General features: G+C 43.3%; 3 protein-coding genes across 12 annotated transcripts in view; 2 read left to right on the top strand and 1 right to left on the bottom strand.

Annotated features, from left to right (window-relative positions):
- The window catches only part of ccdc85cb (coiled-coil domain containing 85C, b), a 49,971-nt gene extending 41,917 nt beyond the window's left edge, over nucleotides 1–8,054 (top strand). For 4 of the 8 annotated variants that reach the window (XM_085771239.1, XM_085771235.1, XM_085771237.1 and 1 more), the window contains 4 exons: nucleotides 285–389; nucleotides 3,981–4,073; nucleotides 5,311–5,409; nucleotides 6,356–8,054. In XM_085771239.1, the coding sequence (XP_085627365.1) occupies nucleotides 285–389; nucleotides 3,981–4,073; nucleotides 5,311–5,409; nucleotides 6,356–6,445 (387 nt within the window). In that variant the 3' untranslated portion in view covers nucleotides 6,446–8,054. The remainder of the gene's footprint in view (nucleotides 1–284; nucleotides 390–3,980; nucleotides 4,074–5,310; nucleotides 5,410–6,355) is intronic. The other 4 variants (XM_085771240.1, XM_085771236.1, XM_085771238.1 and 1 more) reach the window with 1 other exon arrangement.
- A 1,380-nt stretch (nucleotides 8,055–9,434) lies between these two features.
- Nucleotides 9,435–16,129, bottom strand: ccnk (cyclin K). Of its 2 annotated transcripts, none has more exons than XM_085770541.1 (11): nucleotides 15,997–16,129; nucleotides 14,821–15,059; nucleotides 14,445–14,526; nucleotides 14,226–14,357; nucleotides 13,140–13,245; nucleotides 12,988–13,045; nucleotides 12,340–12,509; nucleotides 12,037–12,245; nucleotides 11,828–11,858; nucleotides 11,541–11,618; nucleotides 9,435–11,054 (listed from the first exon to the last, which is right to left on the bottom strand). In XM_085770541.1, exons 1-11 carry the CDS (start codon nucleotides 16,003–16,005, stop codon nucleotides 10,510–10,512), a joined length of 1,659 nt encoding a protein of 552 aa, XP_085626667.1. In that variant the 5' UTR covers nucleotides 16,006–16,129; the 3' UTR covers nucleotides 9,435–10,509. The 2 variants fall into 2 exon arrangements, with proteins under 2 accessions (XP_085626667.1, XP_085626669.1); XM_085770543.1 differs by having other exon boundaries at nucleotides 11,547–11,618.
- A 3,995-nt stretch (nucleotides 16,130–20,124) lies between these two features.
- bcl11bb (BCL11 transcription factor B b) overlaps nucleotides 20,125–25,586 on the top strand; it is a 30,264-nt gene continuing 24,802 nt past the window's right edge. The window contains exons 1-2 of one of the 2 annotated variants that reach the window (XM_085771779.1): nucleotides 20,125–20,412; nucleotides 20,532–20,846. In XM_085771779.1, coding sequence (XP_085627905.1) covers nucleotides 20,783–20,846 — 64 coding nt within the window. In that variant the 5' untranslated portion in view covers nucleotides 20,125–20,412; nucleotides 20,532–20,782. The remainder of the gene's footprint in view (nucleotides 20,413–20,531; nucleotides 20,847–25,586) is intronic. The other variant, XM_085771778.1, reaches the window with a different exon arrangement.

Genomic DNA, 25,586 nt, shown 5'->3' with positions numbered 1-25,586 from the left:
TGAAGCAAAATGCATGTGACACATATCTTACATATTAACATTTGAGATAAATTTGTTAATTTCTAAGTCAAAGTAAGTTGGAAAAATGTGATGTGAGTTATTTAAAAGTAAAGTCAGTGCCAAACTCCAAAGGTGGTTGAAAACACGCATTCAGAGAAACACTTGTAGATATGTATACAGTAGATATGTTTAGTTGTCATGGCTCTGAAGCCTGGTCTCTGTTTATTTTTTTCTGTTTATATTTTTCACAAACATACAATGTTGTATTTTGTGTTTGTACCCAGCAGTGTAACCCAGGTGACCTTCGTGCCCTGAGGAAGGGAATGACCCTCTACCACTCAGAGTCCCAGCTGTCCTCGCTGCCCCAGCGCCAGGAAGCCATGCACATGGTCAGTACCCAGAAGGCTCACACACACACACACACACACATTAAGACTCACACTGAGACGCACAGGAGGGATGCCCATTCATACCTAACCCCTCAAGCAGCTACAGTCAAAGATCAACACTGGGACACTGCTTGTAACAATGTTGTTATGGTTTAATCACACACACACACACACACACACACACACACACACACAGACACACACACACACACACACACACACACACACACACACACACACACACACACACACACACACACACACACAGTACACACACCATTACACACACACACATGGTTAATTGTATGGAGGACTGTACTGGAGCAGTGGGATCAAGTCAAGTCGGCTCTAATTCACTTTACTGCTAACTCTCCAATTATACCTCCACAGGCAACCTCAGTCTCACACATGACGGGAAATCACACACACACACACACGCAGAAGAAAGGGGGGGGGGGGGTGAAAGACTAAAAGACATGAGGTGGAAAAGAAAAGAGGAAGAACAGAAACCAAGTCATAGATAAGGAAGGAAAATGAAGAGGAGTCTGCCTCCTCTGCTCTCTCTCCTGTACCTCGGCCCGTCAGCTCCATCCTCCCCCCTGGAGCCTGTTTGAACTAAAATCCCACTATGAAAGTAATAATTCTCTACAATCCACTGCCACCCGTGACCCTGCCACTGTCTGGGGAGGAGAGGCTGGATAATTGTTTTCCGCCTGCTTAAGGAAGGTCAGAGTCGGGCTATGCCACTACCCAGAGGACTAAATCTTCCCTGTGTAAAAAATCAATATTATGTTTTAATCACAGGCCCAGTGTGAGGCGCAGGCCATCTCGCATCCTTTAAGCTTGCGGGGTCAAACCTCACCCCTCCCTCTGGAGCCTCCTGCCACTCAATAACGTTCATGAACCTTGACCCGATGGAAGGTCTCTCCTACAGGAGGAAGGATAAGCTGGAAATTATCTTGATGGTTGTCTCCCTGCGTTTCATTTTACACATGAAACAAGGTCACGGTATTGACATGAGGTATGAATTGTGGTCTCCTGCAGACATGACATCTAGATGCGTTGTGAAATTATCTCATTAGAGGACTGAGGATGGGTTTGTATCACTGCATTTCAGATACATTTCATCAAACTGGAGGATTTGCATTTGAGAAAGTCTGAAGTTAAAGAAAGTTCCTTCCTTGTTGGAAGATGAAGAGGGAGATTTAGAGGGAAATGAGAGATGTGGGGGCCAGAGAACTTAAGTGAACTGGACTGTTACTGTGTGTACCCATCCTGATCTATCAGCTCATCCTTTATATTTAGTCCTTTGTCTCACGTTCAGGCCCACTTTCAGGTCAGTGAGTGTGCATGATACTGTCAGATAGATAGAAAACAAGTGAGAAAGATGAAAAGAGAAGATGGATGGAGGAAGAGAGCAGCCAGCCAGTGTGATTCTCACAACCACTTCAACCGTCGACTCGGATTCTGTACGCTCAAAATGCAAACCATTGATTCTGACAGCGTTTGCTCCCCTCCCTCATCCTGCCAGGCCTAAATCAGGCCTGTTTATGCAGGCCTGATTTAATAAACATTGCTTGGAGCTGGCTCATGCTCAGACTCTGCGCTGTCCAAATCCTTCTCTTTACCGCAGCGGAGAATGAAGTGAAAAGTTCAACACTATGACACTCAAAGTGTTTACGCATTTCACATAATGGCTTTAACCCACAGAGCAGAACATCAAACGGAGGTGACAGTGATTTACATATTTTTTTTCTGGTGGTTTGACTTCAAAGTCCAGTGCAGAGGAGCTGTATTGGAAATGAAGCTGTTGTGACCTTAAACAAGAAAAACTCACAGTGGAGTGTGTGTTTGTTTTTAACAAGGGGCTTGTTATTTTATATTCTGTGTATCATTTTTATTCAAATGTCGACTTCCCCCTTTTAATAATGAGGGGATGTAAGAATAGGCAATCACCCTAGACATTTCCTGTGTCCTTATTTCTTTAATAATCACAAGTTTACAAGTTTTTCAGACCATTTTCCAAACTCGTCCATTAATTTCAACCCAGTCTGAAGATCAGATAGCAGATCAGATAGCAGCAGATATGAGGAGGGTCAGGTAAAGCCTGAAAAAAAAAGACCTGAAAGAAAATAGTGGAAGAAGAAGAACCAATCAGGTCAATAAAAATGACTGGAAATGGAGGCCAGATGGCAAATGCAGAAAAGTGACAACACACCGAAAAATAAACAGGTTGTAAAAAATAAGGATAAAACCCGATGGGTCATTTAAGAGCTTGTTGGTGCTCTCTGAAACTTTAGAGTGTGCTGCTGAGCAGCAACCTTTTCAGTGCAATGATAATATAATAACTGAACCTCACATTAACCTTTTCATTCTATTCATGATGTCTGTGATATTAAAGCTCATGAATACAATGTTATTCATCTGCCGGCTTTCACAATTTATCAAGTAAGGGTTGACTTTATTTATCAGTGTATCATTGTGAGGATAACGTCAATTTTACTTTGAAAAATCACCATGTTCCTTTGTTTCCATCTCACAGATCAGTCATATTGACCTCTCACTGCCTCAGGAAAGAAATAAATGCTTATTTTCATTGCAGGGGTAAGAAAAACAGTTATTCCCACGGTTTCTTATGGCTGTCAGGCAAAGCATTTGTCAGGCCATAACCCTCAGGACCAGCAGAAAAATCAATTTTTCATGAGGCTGATGTGATATGAATAGACTGTTGGGCAGTTTCCACAAACCATCCCTCTTGGCTGCACTGGGGTTATTACTTTATCTCTGTGCCATTAGGTTTTGTGGGCTCATTCTGGCACCCAAATGGGGGCCGGCAAATGGATCACCAGTGAGCTGGGGAATTGAACCTGGGCTAACAGAGCCACGGAGCTGTGTCTAATGCAGGACCCCGATGCCAGGTTACAGTGAATGGTGCCATTGTGTGTCCCAGAGATCTCTGTGTCCCTCTAACAGTGAGGTACTGTCTGGAACTAACCAGGGGGTGGGATGAGTCAAGCAAACCCCCTGGTTCTCTTTCTGGCTGGCTGCTCCCATCACACCAGGTTAAATCACAGTGTGCATGTAGCAGACCTGGCTGGCAGTTGAATACACGGCCAATGCAAAAAAAAAAAAAATGACAGAAAAACCACAAGCGGAGGAGAGGTGATCTGAGGCGGGGTGAAGGGGATGGCATTTTCAGTGCTACAGTGTAGGGAATCTCTCTGGTCGAATCAGAAGCACACACCCACTGATAAGGGGAGAGTGGTTTATGTTTTCTTTACCGAGTGAAGCGTCTCGGGTGTGGGTCAGATGAAGAGCTCTGTGAGCTGCTTGTCATTTGACTGCAGGGGGTTAACTCTGTGTGACAGCAGATGTGAGGAGATACTGTGTGTCTGACAGTGTGCAGAGACCATGTCCTCCAGATGTTGTGGGGTTTTGGAGATCTGGCTTTTAACCTCTGTCGCAGGTCACCGTCCCTCGTCTCACATATTTGCTCGTTCTGTTCTGTGCACCGTCTCCTGAGGAAGAAATGACACCAACAAAAACCTAAAAGTGGTCTCTTCCCTTTTATTATTCATCCTCTCCCCTCAGGGTACGGGTCGTCTCCCTACCAGCGAGTCCTCACCCGCCACAGGCTACCTGTCCTGCGTCCAGAAGCCTGAGGCCGTGGTGCACGCCATGAAGGTATGATATGTGATTAGATTGTTTTAGAGGGTTCATTTAAGCCACACTTCAAGTTTAAGAGCTGTAAAGCTGTGTCATCTACAGAGCTATTTAAATGTAGCTAGGTAGGTAGTGAGTAGCATAGTTATGGTCTTATTTCTGTTTGGTCAGTTTTTTTTCTTACCTTAGTAAACAGCACTAGACCAAACTGAGCTGCCGAAACCAATCCAGATCCAAGTTCCGACAATATTCCAATTCTTGATATTTTCTTTTTTTCCCCCTATATATATATATAAATATGATGAGATAAGACAGGGACATAAAGACAAAACCATGCGTTGTCAAATCTGGGTCAGGGTAACACTGGATAATGATACTAATTAGTAATACTGCTACAACCAATAGTGTGTGTGTGTGTAAATAAATAATTTAAATAAATATATAAAATAATTTATATAATAAAATAAATGACATATATATATATACACACACACGCACACACACACACACACACATTATTGGTTGTTGCAGTATTACTAATTAGTATCATTATCCAGTGTTACCCTGACCCAGATCTGTCACAGCATGGTTTTGTCTTTATGTTCCTGTCGTATGTGACACATATTTTTGACACATATGTTCTTGTCTTGTTTGTCTCTGTGGCCTTTGTTATTTTCACACTTGTTGCTGTCTTTTATTGTTTGTTTCTGCACAATAAAAAATGGCTCAATACTTGAGTATATCTTGCTTTAGTGCAGAATTGATAGTTAAGTTGAAATTTTAAAATTCAGTTAAAAATACCTAAATCAGATCTTTTTGTTATTTCAGAAAGGAATTTGTGATGATAACAATATAAATGCTCCAGAAAAGTCAAGTTTAAACCTGGGTTCAGACTCAGATGTGGGCCAAATGGCATTTGTTAGTACAGGAAAAATAGACATAAAATGAAAACAGGGAAGTAAAGTGCTACAAACAACAGCAGGGGAAAAGGTTTGGGACAACAAACACAGTTTAGTTTTTTCTCCACTACAGCATCATCAGTGATCACCACATGTGTATGTGTCTGTGTTCAGTGAGGTTAATATATTAATGCAACTGATTAATTCAGTTCAGTTTTATTTAATCTACTGTATATATTACCTCTGGGTATTGACAGGGTAGGGTCAGCACTGCAGACCTTACTCAGGGAGCATGTGTGTGCTCAGTGCATCATAACCACTAACCCATTGCTGTGTGTGTGTGTGTGTGTTGCCTTCAGGTGCTGGAGGTCCACGAGAACCTGGACAAGCAGGTTCCTGAGGACTACGAGGACGATCTCAGCGAGAAGGAGAAGGCCATTGTGCGAGAGATGTGTAACGTAAGTGCAACAACACCTGCCCTCCCCTTCCTTGACCACCACTCTGCCCCCCCCGCTGCCCCCACCGCCGTAAAACAAAGGAAGCTTATCTCCATTGAAGTTTCTGTTTGTTCTGTCTGTGGGCCTCTCCTCTCTTCTCCTCCACTGGGAGTAAATCAGGTCAGGCTCTGAGCTGCTTTTCACTAATGAGGAACCCTCATTCAGACTCATTTGGTCTGGGATGACACTTGCAGCAGTGTCCTGGGCACGGCGCTGCCTTTCGCTCTCCTTCTTTCTCTCTCTCTCTCTATCCCTCCATCTCTTCTCCCCCCTCATCCAAAGCCACCTCTAAACTGGAAGCCCTAAATAGAGGCTCGTAGTTGAGCTGTCAGAGCAATTAAACTGGAGCGGCAGGGAAAAGAGCACCCCCACCCACCACTACCACCCTCCTCCTCCTCCTCCTCTTCTTCCCTCCCGCCCTGTGCCCCAGCCTCACCCCACTCCATTCTTCCTCCCTCCCCTCATCTCCCTCCATCTCTCTGTGTTGGCGCTGAAAGGCCTGGTCCGGGATAAAAAGGTCCGCTGATTAGAGAGAGCGAGAGCCGTGCTATCTGGGCCCGGCAGAGGTATGTGACAGGCCAGGAATCTGGGGAGCACTACAATGGTACCTCTGTAATATCACTGGGGTCCCCCGGGGGCCCCCCCATCTCACTCACTCACTCCCTCACTGAAAGATCTCAGTGCCAGAGAGCAGCCTCGCAGAGACAGAGGACAGATACAGAGATAGCTCTACTGTAACGCGTGTGTGTGTGTGTGTGTGCAGTCTTTGCAGCTCAAAGTCAAACTGTGAGCATTTGAAGTTTTCACTCTTGAAGAAGAAAGTATTTTTTTTTCTCTCTCAGTCTCTGCCTCTCCGTCTGCACGTCTCAACTCCTCTCTCTCTCTCTGTCTCCCCTTGTGTTTGCAGGTGGTGTGGAGAAAGCTGGGTGATGCAGCAGGATCAAAGCTGTCCATCAGACAGCACCTCTCTGGGAACCAGTTCAAAGGGCCGCTGTAGCACGGCAACCGGCGTGCGAGAGAGAGAGCGAGAGAGGAGGAGAGAGAGATGAGGATCTACAGTACCTACACTCACCTGAAAACACCTCTCACAACCACCGCGACCCATCATGCCGTGCTCCCTCACTGCCTACAGCACCCAGCGTTCCTTCAGCAAACACTCTCTCTCCAGACTGGCAGACGTAGCCACAAAACCGGACCCTGTTAGTCCGTTCCTTCACATGTACGACTTTACGTGCACAACGTGTTTTTATCTCTCAGAGCTTATGTTGACAACTGGCAGCTAGTTTCACTGATTCGCCACTTTTTTTTTCATTGTCAGTTTTTGGAGGCGTCCGGCTACACAATGATCTCTCTCTGTACAAAACAAACACATACTGTACACACACACAGACAAAGACACACATACAGTACAGTACACACACCACTTCTAGTCCCTTCGGAGCATAGCTATGCTGCGTGAAGCTATAGCGATATGACATGGTTTCAAGCACAGGACTGATGATGATGAGGCGGCAGGGGCAGAAATCTCTTGTCATGTTGCCAGGATGTGAAAAGCAACATTGTGGTGGTATCTTCAGATAAGTTTTGATAGTACCTCCTATAGAGATCCTAGCTCCTGTCACATGTATCGCCCCTCCCCCTAGTGGTCAACAAGTATAACTAGAATTAGCATTCTAAAGTGTTAACCAAGTGAAACCCACTGTGACCTAGCGCCTTTTGCTTATAAGACAAGTCTATGGATAATGAAGTCTAGAGATCACTGTTATCTTGTGTATATTATGTATAAAACCATGGCACTACTTCATTGTTATTGTTGATTTATCTATTTTGTATTCTAGCGTGGCCATGTGATCAATAATTTAGTTTGAAAAGCACACACACAACCGGACCTTTAAACAGGGTTTGCTTTTGGTAATGAACTTAATCTTTTTATTTTTCATTTTTAATTAATAATTATTCTTTTTCCAGATGAATCACTTTTATTCCTTTCTCTCTGTAACCTCTGAAAATGTATTAAGGCCATTTTTTGAATCAAAAACCATCTCAACGGAGCTGACGGATAGATCCGTTTCTTATTTTGTGAAATAAACTCAAATTGTATGCTGTGTGCATGCTTGACAATCATTTTCTCAGGTTGGGAGGGCTACAGCTTTACCTTTGCCCATCTGTGACTGCGCGACTGTTGGTGCGCATGTGTGCGTGTATGTGCGTGTGAAAAGGAGACTGAATGGTTCTGTTGCAGCTGTAGCATCTGCCTGTGAATCCTCTTTTTTCTTTTTCTTTTTTTTGAACCCTGGTTACAACACGGTTGAAGAATGCTGAAGACATTTGCTGAATCCTCTCTAAAATATCTTTACTCCCATTAACGTTAACATGAGCTCCAAGGCCAAATACTAAACCCTGAGTTCAGTTTGGATGGCTTCTTGGATTGCCCTGAATTCCTTGGTTGTCATTTTGTATCTCAGTAGATGAAAAGGTCGCTTCTCTTTAGACCTTTTCTGTAGTCATGGATTCAGCAGGTGTGTTTATGCAGCGCATGTTTCTTAAAGTTGAATCTTCTTTTTTTTTTCTTAGAATATGAGAGATAAGTCTTCCCTTAGATGTCTGAAATAACACTAACAATTGAGTATTTCTTGATGTCAGAATGAACAAACAGCTGTTTGTCAAAGTATTTATTGCCAGGTGTCAGATAGAGATGGGAGTGCTATCAGTGGCTGATCAGTCATGCTTTGAACTGATCAGATATTTGTTTCTGATGGATCAATTCAGTGACTGACAGCTCACGCTCTCCCATCTCTAGTGTTATTTGTTCCAAATTAGAACATTTCTGAGGGTGCCCGCCATGCTCCTCTGTTCTCTCTAATAATGGGTCAAAAGAAATAAATCAAAGTATGGTTTTTTAAAGTGTCCTTTTTTCTAGGAACTGATTTGAAGCCATGATACAATTTTGAATACTTTATATAAGGCATTTGATTTGAGATGTGCCACATTTTTTTCTGCATGGTGTTTTGATTTGGAACCCAATTGTCTTTTTTTTTCTAAACGTCTATAGTGTTTCTTTTTCTCTGCCTATATGCTAAAACCACAGTACAGAAACCTAGAATCTACGGCGTAAATAAATGTCAATTCCTGCAGTAACGAGCATGGCTGTAACTTCTTTTCATGAATTTCACTGATGAGATGAATTTGGCAGGTGAAAAGAAAAAAAACATTACATAGGCCACTTTTAGAAACATTTGGGAGAAAATAAAAAAGTTGGTTAATGATACTGTGAACTTTTGTCTTTCTTTGATAAAGCAGACAGTTTTGCAGACATGTTGTTTCTCCTTCGTGGATGAGCTAGGCTGCCCTCTGTTGGTGCTGAGCTGGAAATAAAAGGAGATATTCTGTGCATCGCTGACCAGGAACCAGGGATGTCTGCTGTTGTCAGGGGGGCACAGGCCCATGGAAAGACCAACTGATTCAACTAAAAAGAACTGAAGTAATTTGGTGTATAAAAAATACATGTATTTAGTGAAAGAGGATTATAAACTTTACTGTTAATGATAAATATAACATAAGTTGCTGTAGATGGTATAAATGTTTGTATTTGGATATATGTTAATATTTTAACATAATAGTGTGAAACAGCACTCTACTGCTCATCCTTTAAGAACATATTTGATTGATGCCCATAAGGACTAAGTGAAATATACACTATCTACACTAAATGGCAAGAGCAGTGCCACAATATACTATAAGTGAAGCGCGTTGTTGTGCTCCAGAGGGCCTGGCCTATTAATCACATTCTCCAGGTAAAACACACTTCTTAGTTGCAAGAACCAATAAAAATCAAATCAGGATTTTTTTTTAATGTGAGAATGAAATCCAGAAATGACTATTCCTACTGAAATAATAACTCATTGCAATGTATTTTCATTGTTCTGGCCTTGTGCTTATGAAGCTCATCTGACAGAGCTGCAAACATACCACCAGTACTCAGTTCAAAGTAGGAAAAGCAAGTTTTTATTGTTATTGTACTGTCCTAAGTGCCACTCAGACACAAAACCACAGCTGCGTGCAGGATACAGAAAAAAGAGGCCTGACTAAGGCACATACGGATAAAAAACGTCCAAAAAAAAAGTCTAAGTGAAATGATCAGATATGTACAAATATACCATAGACTGTCCAGTGTTTTGATGTCAGGGTGGTTTTATAACTAGGTTTCTGTTGTGTTGTTATGTGTGAAGCTGGTTGCAGAGCAGTTACACTCGAAACAAATAACAGGAAATAAGAGGTGTGAAAAAGGAAAAAATAGAGCACGGCCAGTTTTAGCAGAGGCATATGCAACATGACCACAGTGTGGTTAAAATGTAACGAGACAAAAATAAACATGTTTCCACACACTGTACATTCATGAACATGTTTGAATATACAGCATTTTTCAGGGTGAGTGTTAAACCATCTCAAGTTTCTAGTATGTTCTGTGTTTCAGTAAAACAGTGGGAATGTGGAAAAGAAGAAAAACACTGGGGGTGACTGAAAATTAACAACAATCAAAACACAGGGTGATAGAATACACAAGGAAAAATAAGACTCTGCCTCTGATTCACTCAAAGGTTGTAAGTTCATCCCTCTATAATTAGCGAATGAGCAGTCTGACAACACTAAAAAAGAGAAACAGAAAAAAAAACAATTCATGGAGCCACTATTTCCTGGTACATTCCCAGAACAAAAGCAATGAGTAGACAGTGTTGGTTACAGGACCCTGAAAATGAATACACTATGTTCCAATCCTGTGCATCTTTAAGTCACTTATTTCCAAAAAATATTTCAAGACTCTTGTTGCAAACTTTCAGCAGCACTTCTAGTTTCTCATAACAGTACTGTCCAGACTTCACTTTTCCTTTCAAGTCTATCTGCTGATAAGCCTGTATTCACAACCCATGGGAACTGTTAATCAGGTGGAAAAGCTCTTTTTGTGTGTGTGTGCACCACAATAACACAGGTTCCTGGTTGTTCTTCCTCTGCAGAGAGCTTTTCCCTCCGCACAGCCTCAGTTCATACGCCGTTATCGCACCCTCATCTCATCCACCCGCCGCGGTTCAGGGGCATGCCGGGCGGTGGGGGCAGGGGGACCTGTGACTGTCCTGGGGGCACAGGAGGTGGAGGAGGGTACCCGGCAGGCGGGAGGCCCATCCCTGGAGGGGGGACGTGCCCCGGTGGCATGCGTGGAGGCGGGGGCGGAGGGTAGCTGTTGTAACCTGGAGGTGGATAGGTCGGGGCCAAGCTGGGTGGTGGGTAAGAGGAAGGAGGAGGGGGAGGGCCTGGAGGTGGCGCTGCGGGCGGTGGGTAGACGTGGTACGGCGGGAGTGGGGGTGCGTAGCTGGGCGGCATGGGGGCGTAGGACGGGCCTTCCGTCTTCATCATGGACTGCAGGCTCTGGAAGCCCTCCCCGGACATGTAGGAGCTGGTGGTGGACATGAGATAGTTGGAGGGCGGGGGCGGAGGAGGGCGGTGGGGCAGGGGAGGAGGCTGGTGCGGAGGCGGAGCGTGCGGGGGAGGAGGGGCGGCCTCGCTTCCTGGTTCTGCTTCTGTGGGAGGCGCCGGAGCCGGAGCTTTTCGGTCTGGTGAGCGACGGGAGGGGGAAAAAATGGCGAAGAGAAAACAACTTGTTAAAAAACTTGGCATCATCTTGCACGTAAATAATACAACGCCGCTCATTCCCACATGATCTCTAACAACCTCTTCATTCCCAGACAGTGAGCGCACAGCCAGACCATGACTGCCAGGCTTCAGCCACATAGGAGGTCTCATTATCGGGCTCAAACACTAATCAGATTGGTCTGGGAGAGGTTAGGAGTATGCGTGCGTTAGGAAACATAATGTCCAGACAAGTTGCTGGTTATGTAAGCAGACTGAGGCAGACTAAAGACTTTGAGTCGCTTTCTAAGCTGCAGTCCCAGGTAGGGGGTCCCCGGCTGTTCATTATAGGCCTATTTGATGGCACACGCAAAGACACAGCAGGATGCTCAGATGACGTCAGCATGTACCGAGGCTCTGCACCAAACTACATCTAAATCACTGCAACTTCCTCACAAAGAAAATCCAACAGTTACCTGAGGGAGGCTGTGATGTCGGCAGAGGGGGCATTGGACTCTCCAGTCTAGGAATCTTTGACCCGACTTGTTCTGTGAAAATAAAAGGGAATACCAGTAAACAAGATGCTGAAGCTTGTAAAAATCAGGACACTTTACTCCAGGCTTGAATATTCATTAAATCTTACAAAAAAACAACAACTATCATGCTAATGAGAAAACCTTCAGTGGATGAACAGGCATTTGTAAGATTTCAACTACTTTAAAACCCAAATGAGCATGAGGTTTTAACAAGAGGTTACCTGGAGCCTTTGGTTCATCTTTGGGGGACGTCTGAAACAAGGATACATGAATATAAATACTCTGCTGCTTTGAGATATATGAGGTAAACACACATACAAGCTGTAACATGTAATGAAGACTTTTAAATACAGTAGTAAATAAAGAAACCTGACCTAAGATTAAAAAAGAGACTTTCTAAATTTAGAGAGTAATTCAAATGGATATTCACATGTGAGCGTTTGAGCTGGCGTGCAGGGCTGCCACCCTGAGGGGAAGTCTTCTTTGGTGGTGGAGGAGGAGGGTTGGAGGTGGGAGGCTGTCCCTGTGGAATCGGGGGAGCAGGGAGTGGGGGAGCAGGTGCCCGCTCCTTCTCCTGTATCTGCTGAGGGATGGGCTTATTGCCCTGAGAGTACAGGTCCAGGATCTGGTGGCAAATGTCTGAAAGAGAGTGACAATGTTGGTGAGACAAGTGTGGGAGGAGATGAAAGTATCGATGAAAGGCCTGAGGGGTGATAAGATGTACGATCAGCACCTTCAAGCAGCTCAACCGGGACGTCTTGGACGAACTGCTCCCACCAGCGGCGTGACGACTGTTTGGCCGTCCACTCCTGAATGTCGAACTTACAGAGGCGGCCGGCCAGGTACATGACAGCTACTGCAATGATCTCTGGCTCCCACTGCAAAGACAGCATGGTGCACAGGCTGGAGGGAGCACAGGGGAAAACATTCAGATCTGACTTTTCTCAATAAAACAGAGGAAGATTTGGAACTTCCAGACATACTATCTATATGAGTTGTTTTACGTCTGACTGTATGCTCTTGAAATGAGCTCGGTTGCCATGTTGTCTTTATTTGTCAACACACAATAGAGAGAAAGACAGGAAATGTGGGGGAGAGACAGAAAAGGTGTCGACATGCTACAAAGCCCCCTGGCCGGATTCAAATCGTGACATTGCGGTTATGTGGTATGTGTCTTTAACCACTGTGACACCCCCCCCGTATACTACTAAGTTCTTTATAAATAAAGAACATAGGCTGTGAAGCCTTTAAAGTTCATCTCTGTAATTCAACCACTCATCAATACACATTACTAAGCGGTTTGGAGCTACAGTTTTAGACATGAAGTCAAAGGGAGGAGACACCAAGAGTGAGAGACAGTGTCTGAACACCAGCTGCTCACCTGTCGTTGACAAACGTCCATGCCATTTGCAGCACCTTGCACACTTTATTCTTCTCCCCTGTAACCGATAAAAACAGCGTTTGCTTTACTGGCTACTCGCATAATTATGCATCAAACTGTATATGGATCTGATGCTATATTTCCTGACGTACCTTTGAGCTGCTTGACGTAGCGCAGCAGGAACATGTAGGGGTGCTCCACCTGCAGGTCAAATTTTATTGTCTGGAGCAAGATTCTCTCCAACACCATGACCTCCTCCTGTTGAAGAACATATGGACATAGAACATGTGAAGTATACCATGCAAGACACTTGAGCCTCGTTTCCACCGTCAGTACGGTACGGCACAGTACGGATAGGTACGGGTACGGTTCGGGTCGGATATGGTCAGCTTTGCATTTCCATTGTATAAAAGGGCCCTTTAGGGGTAGGCGGAGTGCGCGTCGAAGCATCACTACGTCGACTTACGTAGCGACACTGGCTCGCGGTCCGGTTGAACTCATTCTCTGCCATTTTTACGGCAACCAGCTGGAAAACTTTCTCATTCCGCACAGCGCCATCGAGCTCCCGCTGCACAGCTCCTCACCAACAACAGAGAGCAGAGCCTGCACCTCCTCAGCACTCCAGACTCCGTTGCTAGCAGACATTTGTTTTAAATGGTGCAGTTGTGTTGTTGTGCTTCAGATATCCGTCGCACTGCGCAATGACGCCATATGCTCGACCAATCACCAGCTTGCAGTGCTTTGGCTCCTCCCCAAGGGAACTGGTCCTGTGTGCTAGGTACCCCAACCAGAAGGGTTACAAAAATTGTAAGGGGTACCATGGGACCAATACGGTTCCATGGTAGTAAGCGTAGTGGTAGTGGAAACGGGGCTTTACAGTGCACACTACTGACTTCAAAGGTTAGGAGTGGAAACAGAAAGGCAGAACCCACCAGTATAAGATTACTGTGTTACTGTGTGGTTGCTTGTTGCAGCAGATTAACAGCAAACAGGCTGCAGAATGTTTTTCTTTCGATAAAGTAACATGATATTATGGCAGGGCTGTGCAATACTGGTTTACAACAGATCCAAGTTAAGACTATTATTTCCTTTTCTGAACTCAGTGACCAAGACAAATTCCCTAACTGAAATAGTTGAGTTCAGTTCACCGTCTCTTTGCACTTTCAATGCTCAGTGTCGACAGGGACAACATTTCAAGACAACAGAGCAAAAAAAAAAACAAAAAACAGAAAGTGCACCTTTGGGTCATCTCCAAACTGGGCGAACTGCACATCATTCAGCAAGCTGCGGGCTGTTTTGATTATGTCTTTGCACTTCTTTGGGGTTTCCTCCACTTTCCCCGCCAGGAAAAGACAACATGCCCCCGTCACCTGTTGAGACACAAACCACAACGGTAATCCAACACATTCTGTTCACTTCCAGGGATTAAAAGAAATGAAGTTAACTATCGAACTTACATATCTGGGGAACTGCTTGAAGGAGTGAAACATGTAGAAGCGGTGGAAATATATGATGCCAGTCGCCAGTGTGTCATAGTGTCTTGATGACAGTCAAGGGCATCACAAAACATTTACAGTTCTTTACACAATTGTCAGATATCAACCTTTATGGCAAAAAATTCTAACAAAATGGTGTGATCAGTGTGTGAGAAGGGTTTGGTTTTTAATGTATATGAAAAGTGCTATTAAGTTTGAGGTTTGAAGTAGTTCAGCACTTTAATGCCTTCACACAAGCAAATATTAGTCATTTCTAAAGGATGGTGTTAGGGTACCCAGAAACAGAGAAACTTAACCATGCACTGTTTTTTCTTCTAACCCAATCAGTCAAGGATACAGGCCCAGTCGTGTCCCCACATCAAATATGAAGCGGGCTCCTTCTCGCCGATACCGAGCCTCTGTGCCAGGGTCCAGGCCCTCAGACTGAGACGGGGTGTGGGCTAAATCCTTCTTGTCCCAGTACCAGCATGGTTTGATGTGATCCAGAATCGATTGGCCCGTCATTGACAAGATGTCCTTGGAGTCTTTCATTGGTTGAGGAGAGGCAACAGAAGATGGACCCGCTGCACTGGACGGCTGAAAGACAGAAAGGCAGCAGTTAGTTGTGCTTTCCTCAACATTATAACAATGTTTATCTAGAAAACTGAGACAACAACATTGACAACCAAAGAGACTCCAGGGAGTCACGTCACAACTGTGGACAAAAGAGTGGTAAAAGTGGACAGCCAACACAACAACCCTACAACCTGAGATGCATAACTCAAATTTTAAAGACTACAAAGCTACTGTAATACACAGAGCCTCCACATATTCATGGTGTATTTAAACACAAGACATTTCTTCTGATATGCAGTGCATGAAACATGGAAAGAGGCTTCCACATTTATCTATTTACATTCCCCACATGTCCCATTTAACCAGAAATGGCCCAGCTTAGCTGTTAATAGCCAAATATCCCATAAAGAGGAGAACAGCAAAGACGTCACTGAGGCTGACAGGGACATTATGTTGGACACGGCCCCTCCTCTCTCATTCATTCATTCATTCATGAGTGACTCCACAGTCAAGCATGCTACTATGTGTACAGAAGAACATAAATGCTTTGACATAATTAACAGTTGATTGTTAATGTCGATGGCGATGTAGACTGTTTCCCTGCGATTAGCATAATGAAACCATTAGCTTCTCGCTAAGATTCCCCAATGACTGCTGTGCTAACGCTAACTAAAAGTTAGCTTCATGGGACCAAATACCCAGACGCGCCTCGAGAGTTTTCTGTGAACATGTATAACTTAAATGGTAAGTACCAGAGAGGCTAAAATTACTGAAACACCTGAGATAAAGACAGTCAACGCTGTCACTTCAGCAGGTGGGTGCTGTTGCCGGGCCGCCGCAGCTAGCTCACCTCGGCTAGCAAACTTGCTCCACTCGAGGTCTGAACACCGGGAAGCCTCGAAAAGTATAATTCAGCCTTATTACCGTCCGTCTGCCTCTGACGAACCACCAGCCTTACCTTTAACATGTAGCTGTCCGACTAAATCACCGAAAGCAGACGGCTGTACGAGTAATCCACAGTTATTCACAATAAGTTGGCTAAAAAGTGATCAACAACAGCCCCCATCGTAACAAGGGCATCGCCATTATTCAGCACGTCAGAGGCTGTTGGCGACGTCATCACGTAGGACATCTGGTACGTCTGTACTGTGGTTAGATTTTTGTTTTACCCCTTTTCCTCTGCCACGTTAATTATAGAAATGCTTACGATAATACTCTCTGAAACCCTCCAAAGAGGGCACACGTGTTACATTTTTTTTTTCATATTGTTAAAATATTGAAAATATATTATTACCAATAACATCCACTAGAGGGAGACAAATAATTACTTGTGGGTTTGCGGAGCCAGGACTGGATATTTGGCACATGCAGCCTATGATTGACCAGATAACTTGAATAGATGCTCCACTCGCAAGATCAGCGCAGTCAGTGTGAAACAGTCTTATGATCACAGCTTCAAAAAAAAAAAAAAAAAAAAGTTACACACACGCATCATAGCTTGAATATCTTAAGACACTTTAGGGCTTATTTGGTAGCTATTACATTTTGTCATACACTTAGAAAGTGACAGGTGGATCAGTTATGTTGGAGGTTTGCATCGCATCCACGTGGCTTAAGTTTGTAAATCCTGACAATTATATAATTATTACTTATATATGCCCACTCTGAACAAAATGACAGTGAACTGAAATCCTACCATTGTTTTTGGGAGCTTTTGTTTTGTCTGTTATTTTTACACATAGGCCCTAAATCTTCATTTGTGTTTTGTCATGTTACAGACAGTTGTGAATAAAGAATCTTAATTGGCTTAAGCAGGATTTTTTATTATTATTATTTTTATATATTACCTACCCTAAAGCTACATGCCAAAAAAAAAATACTGGAGGAGTAACTTTGGCCAGATTAACCAAACAAACATGGATCTAAGGACTACGCAAAGGTAAACAAGAAAAAACTGGTTAAAACAAAGTACATTTTTTTTGACTTGGAAAGTTGTATATGACAAAAACAACAACTCATAACAGTCATCATAACCTTTGAGTGTTTTAAAGGTTACTGTGTAAGTGCAGACTACCAGACAATGTGTAACATCTTATGCCCTCTTTGTTCCCCTCTCAGCCTCTCTTCAGAGAAAAGCCAGCATTGAATCATTTACTTCCTCCAAATTAAAATTTGGAATCTGCATGCATTATATATTCACCCGTGCTCGGACAAATCCTCTTAACTGTGGGAGAAATTGTCAGGATGTGTCCTGTAGAAAAGTAAGAGCCTTGTCTAGTTGTATTGCCGGTAGCAAGGGAGCATCTCAATCTGTCACTCAAGTCCACACACACACACACACACACACACACACACACACACACACACACACACACACACACACACACACACACACACACACACACACACACACACACACACACCACAGTAAATCAGCTTATGAATAATATATACTTGTACTTTCTTTATTAATATTAAACATTGCATAATGAAGCACCGACTATAAGCAAATCCCAGAGCAATATTCATATTACCATGAGCTGTCCTAGAGTGGACCTTTCATTGTTTATGTCAGTCCTGTCACATTGTGGTTAAACACATCAAAATGGCTGCTTTGACCGGTCTGTGCACTTCACCTCAACAACACAGGATGCTCTTTTTGTTCTTAAAAATTGCATTATATGCAGTTTTCTTTCATGTATGTTGCTCTATTTTAAGATTTTAATGTTATTTGGGGTATTCTTTAGAGAGTAAACAGATGGAAGAGACATGAAAAATGGAAGATAAAAGGATGTGACGAAGGTTGTGACCCAGAATCAGAGCTGGTTAAGATGCACGTGCTTTTGTCCACTGATGTGCAAGAGTTGAGCTTTGTCCTTGGGCTCATTTTTATGTTTTAACATACATTATGTCTGGAATCTCCTTAAAACTTGGGTCATTTTTATAAAAGAGCTTAAGTGTCAACGTTATGTCTCTTTTACAGTTGGACAAAGTTTTCATTCCAGCATGTCCTCATCTCTTTTGTAGATATTGCCCTGTGGTGTGTTCAGGTATCTCACATTCAGTGATGGCACTTACCACGCGAGATGCATGTCTCCTTAGAGGCAACACTCTGGACTTAAAACCTTTCCTGTGTCCACAAACAGGGTATTTGTGGTATGCTGGCCCAGTGCAACCCAGCTTAAACTGCCTTTGCCCGGAGCCAGCAGATACAAGCTATAATGGAGGCATTGATGTATTATTGAGAAACCCATGGGTAAGGATCAAGGAGCTGCTTGCAGCCAGAAGGGATGGCAAGAGAGTGTGTGTGAACTCAGGATAATGTTTTCCTTCAGCATCCAATGTGTCCACGACTGCTGTTGCTCTCTTGGCCTGATGCGAAGAAGAAGACATTTCATGTAATATCACATACCGAATTTATGCGCTCCAGTCAAAGCAATATGCTTGACAACATGCTTGGCCTATCTGTGAAAGATAGCTGTTGTGCCGTAGTGTTTCCATGTGGAGTCTGCTGAGGTTATGTCTACTTGAGCCAGAGCTGAGATGACATTTCATTTATATAAATAATTACTGTCCTGAAAGTCCCCTAGGCCTGCCCTGAAGCAATCAAACTTCTAATGCTCTTAAAATTGCCCACCATGTTTTATTAATGGCAGACTATAAAATGTATTGCTATAGCTTGCACACTTCTCCGCTGATCCACAAGGAAATAGTGTCAACTTTAAATGGCCATATTAGGCTTTTATTTTTATGCAACAATGTATTTCAACCAAATTAAGGCACAGCACATGTTTGAAATGTAGGCTATGGTATGGTGAGGAGAAGAAAAAAAATAACAGAGGAGCCCTGAATTTATTCGCGGCTGAGCAGCAGCCTGTACAAAGCACTTATCTCTGCATACACTGATCTAAATGAATACAGTGAATCATGTGCAGAATGATTGCCCATTAGTGCCATTAATTGCCACTGAGTGAACCTGATCTGCTCTTCAAAGACTCTCACAGAATCTGAATTGAGGCTTCATTCTAAAAATAAGAGTAAAGTGTAGTAAGGGCTGTGCTAAGGTATCACCCTCTAAACAGATTTGTAATGTCTCCAGACTGTGCCAACAGAGGGTACTGTTGCCTCACAACATGTTTAAATTATCCAAACAACAAAGATGCAGCATGCTGTCTTTCCCCCCTCTGATCCAATGCGAGGAAAAAGGTGTGCTTTGCATTCATATTAATCATGTGTAGTGGCGGTCTGTGGTCATTTCCATAAACCCAGGATGTCACAATAACAGGAAAGTATCCATTATATAAATTAAATGTGACCTTTTAACCCACATGGTTTGGTTAGGTCTGATCTAGGTGTGCCTGATAGTGATACTATTTTAAAACAAATTCCTCCTGATTTGCCTGCACCACTTCAGCTGGTATTGTTTGAAAGAATGAATGTTGTGATTAACAGTCAACTTATCAGAGCATCACGACTGCAATCGGTGAGATAAAGGGACATTCTGATAAGAGAGCGCGACACCACGTGCAACAAAAGTGGACTGGATGACCATCAGAGTTCAGGTGGAGGATCATTATAGAGTGGTAACTTAACACTCCTTCAAAGGGGCAGACAGTGTGAGCGCTTCTGTGGCTGATAATTACTTTGTGTGTGTGTGTGGAGCTCATCGCTGCCAGCTGCCCCCGGTGTCCGTGCGTTGTTGTCCGCCGCTCCTCCTCACATGTCTGGCGGTGTCTGAAGCGCACAAACGTCACGGACTCACTTGAACTTGAATCCCATCCCACTCCAAGAAGGTAACCCCCCCCCAACAGATACACACACACACACACACACACACACACACACACACGAAACAGGCTGCATATAGTCTGCACACGCACAAATGCGGGGTCCTCCCAAACAGAGCCTCTTTCATCGTGTGAGTCAACAAGAAGTAGCCTCGACACTGTAGGAAACTGGGAAACATTGGACCTCTGCTTGTTGGACGAGGAGGAGGAGGAGGTGTCTTGTCTGCCCGCCTGCTCTCTCTCTCTCTCTCTCTCTCTCTCTCTCTCTCTCTCTCTCAATCAGCGAGGCTACTGCCACCAGAGCCAAGAGTTGCCGTTCCGCGCACCGATGCCAAAACGCGCTGGAGGAGTCAGTGCCAAAGGGTCATTTTAGCGCACCACTGCTGACATCGAAGGACTGTAGGGAATCCTAGAATAAACAGCAGCCATTTGACCCAAGGTGATATAATCACATTAGAATAAAGACAGAGGGAGAGGGAAAGGAGCCAAATAAGAACCAATACCTATCACCGGTGGGGTGCACCGTACTTCATCAGTCACCACGGCCGCTGCAGAGGTGGGCAGTCCAGGATTTGTTATCTGAACAGGTCATTGCAAAAAAAGAAAAAAAAAGAAAAAATAGTTATCTACCTGCGTAAAATTCAGTTCATCGGCCACTTATAGCCAGACTGCCTCCTAAAACTACACTTTGGCTTCCTCAATCCAGGTGTAGCGTCCTTACGAAGACGCTGCCGGACATTGTGGACAAACTGGTCTTCCATCCTTGTCGCGCTCCTGTCTGTCCGACTCCTCACCTTCCAAACGCGCATCAAGTTGCAGCTGAAGACCGACCGTGAATAGCAGAGGGATTAGGAGGAGGGAAAGTTGGTCTCCTGCGATTCCGAGCGGACCGACACCACGGTCCAAGCCGACTCCAAGTGCCGTTCACCGGGCGATGCCAGAGTAAATGCCGGGGCAATGTCCCGCCGCAAGCAGGTGAACCCGCAGCACTTATCGTTGACGCACAGGGAGACAATACAAGGTGAGTTCAATTCTTTCAAGTCTTTTCTCTTCACATATAATTAACTTCACCGCTTTTTATGATTTATAGTTTATAGTTATTATTAATTCTCTAATTTTCGGCAGTTTTTTTTAATCCAAAGTATTTATTGCGAAAAGGATTGATATCGTACCCATGCTTTGTTTTTAATGATTGAAAAAGCGCCAAACAAAGAAGCTAATTACCGGCAATAAATAAATTCACCATGAGATAAAGTGGAAAACATCCAGGTGGTTCGTTTGAACACACGATGGTTTTTACACTTTTAATTTAAATTTATTCAGACAATTGTGGAATATTTCAAAAGCGTCCTTTGCAGCTTCTTGACTTTACACCACGAGAGATGATCTAATAACAACAACAGTGGGACTGTCAGGCAAAGTGTGTGTGAGTGTGTGTGAGTGTGTGTGTGTGTGTGTGTGTGATTCAATGTGCACGCACGTGCGTTACGCGTGTGTGAGTGTGTAATCCAACATTTCATCACAACACAATTAAGCATTTTTTCCCCAGCATATTGCAACATGTGCTACTGTTTGTATTTGTGTCTACTTTGTGCAACATTTCACTGATTTTTAAATGCAGTTATTTATTCGGCGACTTTTCCACGCGGTGACCTGTGTCTGTTTTAGTTTCATTTTTTTTATTTCAAATAATAACCCTATGACTGTCTCTCGTATCCCTGCTCGTTCTGTCAAACACACACACATAGACTATACACACACACACTCTCTCTCCCCTTCTCTTTCTCTCTCTCTCATACACACACTTAATTTATTTCTCTTGATACACACAGGCCTCTCTGTGCTTCCAGATAACATTTTAAGAACATACCAAAAATCAAACCGTGCACGGAAATAAGTCCAACTTGCAAGAAAACATCACACAGAAGTGAAGAACAATCTCAAGTCAAATTAATGCGATATTTCAAACGCAGGGTCAGAACTCCTTTGATGCTCTCAGAGCTGCGACCAAAAAATGTGATTAAATTGCACAGATTAAATCTGAGGCTGGATTTTTTTTTATTTTATTTTGGAGCATATGATTAAAAAGTCACATAATCCAATTTCTAATCGATTATATCAATCTAACCTTCATCTCCCAGCGCTCTGCTTTGCCTAAATCCAATTTCATAGAGGCCTAATCTGGGTAATTCATTGCAGAAGTTCATGATGTAATCTTTGGCCAGTCTGTTTTGTGCTGAAAAAGCTTGTGCGCATTCCGTCCCACCCGACACATTTAGCATTTAGACTAATCATTTCTCCCATTCACTTCGCCTCTGTCTCTGTGACTCCACTCACTTTCCTGCTGTCACATCACTCCTCTCAGTCCAAATAATTACGGTAATTTCAATCGCAAAAGAGCAACCTGAAATCTAAATGTTTCCTCCTACCACTGGTTTTGTTTTCTAATTGAGAAAGTATGGTGCACCCTCAGCAGATTTTAGGCAGATGACATATATCGATCCAGCTTGACTGTTGATCTGACTCGTTCTTTTTCTGTGCTGTCACTGTCACTGTCTGTCACTTAATGAAGATGGACACCGACTTGATCCCCCGCAATGCATTTTCGACTGTGCAAAATTCCCACCACTTACTTCAGTTTCACCTCAGGCGTGTGCGTGTGTTTAACATTTAGCTGCAAGAATTATGACGAATAATTGCAACGTTTTTCATATTTTCATTTGTCCTTAGGGCACTTGTACAAATTTGGACTAACAGTTAAATATTTGCCTCCCCTCCTTCCAGTCATGGGTCACTTTGTTTGACATCTCAGCAGCATATTAGTAACACGCAACCTTACAGCACCTGCTGTGCACTCAGCATATTCCTCTCACTGTACCTGTGGTGCTGAATGGTAGATACTTGCATAATTAGAATCATAATTAGTTGTCACAAATTAGCTTTAAATTTCTTAATCTCCCCCTTTGAGCTGAAGCTGCATTCAGTTGCCTCCAGGATGCATCTGTTCTTGCCTAAAGCTTTTAATGACGAGTTCCAGATCCTCTTAATCACCGCTGACCTGTCTGCAGAGACTTGAGAGTGTCAAACAATGAGGAAAGTTAAGACATTTGCAGATGCTGGCAGGGCTTTGATCCTCTGATCGATACTGCAGAAGTCAGTGTGGTGCTAAAGTGGCTATTAGGACATGTACAGTAGGATGCTGTAAAGCTGGGCCATCTGGAGGGCCTGAATCTGGTCCTACCTGTTCTCTCACATGATACACTGCTTGTTGAACTGTGGCCTCAACAAGGAACGATAATGACCTGAGTGACACAAGTGCAAAAGTAAGGAAGGACAGGACTTGCAGGTATTTTTTTTTTTTTTTTTGCGTGTGTGTTGTTGTAAAGCCACCGAGGTTATTAAATGCGAAACAAAAACTGGACTTTAAACAGACACCTGAAAAAAATCCTTATTATTTGATTCCAAATATATCTCCTCTGCATAAACCAATATGTATCTGTGAGCGAGTATATGCAAAGATGCACTTGTATTTGCACAAAGCACTTATGTTTACCATACACACAGGACATCTTCATATTGATACCGCAGCTCAACCTTTGATGGATGGAAAGCGTTTAATGTACCTGTCATTGCTCTGGGCTGTTTCCCTAAGCTGGGTGGGTCAGGAGAACACCAGGATCACACCTCAGGCTGGAGGATCTGAAGGAAAAACCAAACTGTAATTTTATTGAGTCAACATATAATGAGGGCTCTGCATATGCACAGGTCGACAACGTTGCAGAAACTGATTAAAAGTGGATTTGTTTCCTTTAAAACAAATATTTTTTAATATCACCTCGGCCGCCTCGGTCTCATGGTTGTACAGCATTTCAGCTGTCAAGACCAGTCAGGAGGCAGCTCCTCACATTAGTAATAATATGAGGTTTCTGCAGGGTGCCAACATATATCAACCAAATGTCAGATGAGGGGTTATTCAGTGTAACTGAACGCAGCAGCCCTGTGCCCTGCAGCCCTGTGCCTATAGGTCATGCTCTACTTGGGAGTGCAGAGAACCTGAATATCAGCATATTTCTGGACAGGCGCTTAGTACTTTGTACTGGAAATCTACTTGCCAGGCCAGACATCAAGAGGGACGGACGTAAGTGAGTGTAAACTGCCATGAATGCATGCAATGCACAAGTATGCGCCAAGGACAGCAGATCCACACACACACACACACACACATACAGACAGACTTAGCATAGACTGTAAAACTGCACAAACATTGCTGTGTGAACTGCGTGCAAACTGTACATGTTCAACAAATCACATGTTAAAAGCTTTTCTGTGAGAAATTGACCTTCTGTTTACAGATCGTCCTTTGTTTAATTAAGATCCTCACAGGAAAAAAAAAAAGGCAAGGATCCCTTCCGGGCGTTTTGAAGCTTTTTGAGTCAATGATTCAACTTGGAGTCACATCCATGACAAAGAGAGACCTTTCATAGGAATATCCTCACAAATTACTCACACATTAACATGGAAAGAGTTGTGTTTAGCGTCACAGGCCTCGCTTGCTCTGAAACCCGGTAATTTTTTGCAATCTAATATCAGCATTATTACTGGGAATTGTTTTCTGGATCCAGCCATGGAAACGCCTCGTGATCACTGTTTATTCTCAGAATTGGCATGCTACTTGTGAAACAGTTAATGTTTTCGTCTTTATTTGCACCATATGGCTGTCAAATGCTAGAGAGAAACCCACCGTACGCGCTGCAACACCACAGTAAATATTCACACACGTTGTGGTAAGCGGATGATAATCTCACAGGAGATGATTGGTGAGCGATTTATGATGTACCATGAGGCGTCGCAGTCTGTTCTCAGATTTTCTTCCTATATTATTGAACACATTTAATCAATTTTGCAGCGCTATAAAGCTTCGTTTGCTATTGTTATTATATCTCTAAAATTGTTTGGCAAATTTGATTTACACCAGCGAATGTCATGCCTCATAGCTGACAAGTCATTTGTAGCGATTTAGTGACAGGTCACAGTCAGCTGCAGAGCCGTATTTTGCTCACATTCAGCCTGATAATCTAAGATTTATGATAAGAAATGAGACTGCTGCAGATTAAATGGTGATAAGATAATGAAACACACAGGCTTGGCCTTACACAACGCACACTGTTGCAGCTTTCCTTGGCAATCGCAGCCGAGAAAAAAGGGATAGGCTAAGCGAGGCCGCTTGTTGTTTGAATTTTTGATTGCAACCATCTGCAACGTTGCTGGTGTCATTTATTTTCAATGACAGCGTGAATTTTACCCGTCTTTCCCTGTGGGGTTTACACATGTGTGACTCTCTGTGTGTGTGTGTGTGTGTGCATGTTTTTTACTCAGCAGATTGAAGGGGAAAACAAAGAAAGAGAGACAGGTCTGAACCCATACAGTGTCGACTGTCATATGAGCGCCCCTGGCCTTACTCTGCCGTTAACCAGCACAGAAAAGAGAGAGCAGCTGCTATTAAAATGTTGTGTAAGGTCAGAACTTCAACAGAAACTAGTTTCATGGTTTTCGGTTATGCCTCTTAGAAGAATCTCATCGCATCACAACATATCATTAAATAGAAACAAATGTTTCGCATCCTGCAAAATGACATTTTCTCCGACTCTTATTCAACTCAAAGAAAAGCAGAACTTGTCAAACCGTGTTGTAAATTTTTCTTTGCTTTCACCTCCACCTCAGGCACAATGAAACAACAAAAAGAGTCATCACTGAGATATAG

The sequence above is a fragment of the Trachurus japonicus genome, chromosome 24 (assembly GCF_045865225.1).
Source record: "Trachurus japonicus isolate A0001 chromosome 24, Traja_1.0".
NCBI lineage: Eukaryota > Metazoa > Chordata > Actinopteri > Carangiformes > Carangidae > Trachurus > Trachurus japonicus.
This window is presented reverse-complemented; position numbering and strand designations above follow the sequence as displayed.

Bases quoted from the DNA above. Each gene is read 5' to 3' on its own strand.
- ccnk (XM_085770541.1), bottom strand. The intron at 13,046-13,139 runs GTACGTCAGGAA...TATCGGTTACAG, and splicing joins CTACGTCAAGCAGCTCAAAG to GGGAGAAGAATAAAGTGTGC. The intron at 11,619-11,827 runs GTAACCTCTTGT...TTATTTTCACAG, and splicing joins AGATGAACCAAAGGCTCCAG to AACAAGTCGGGTCAAAGATT.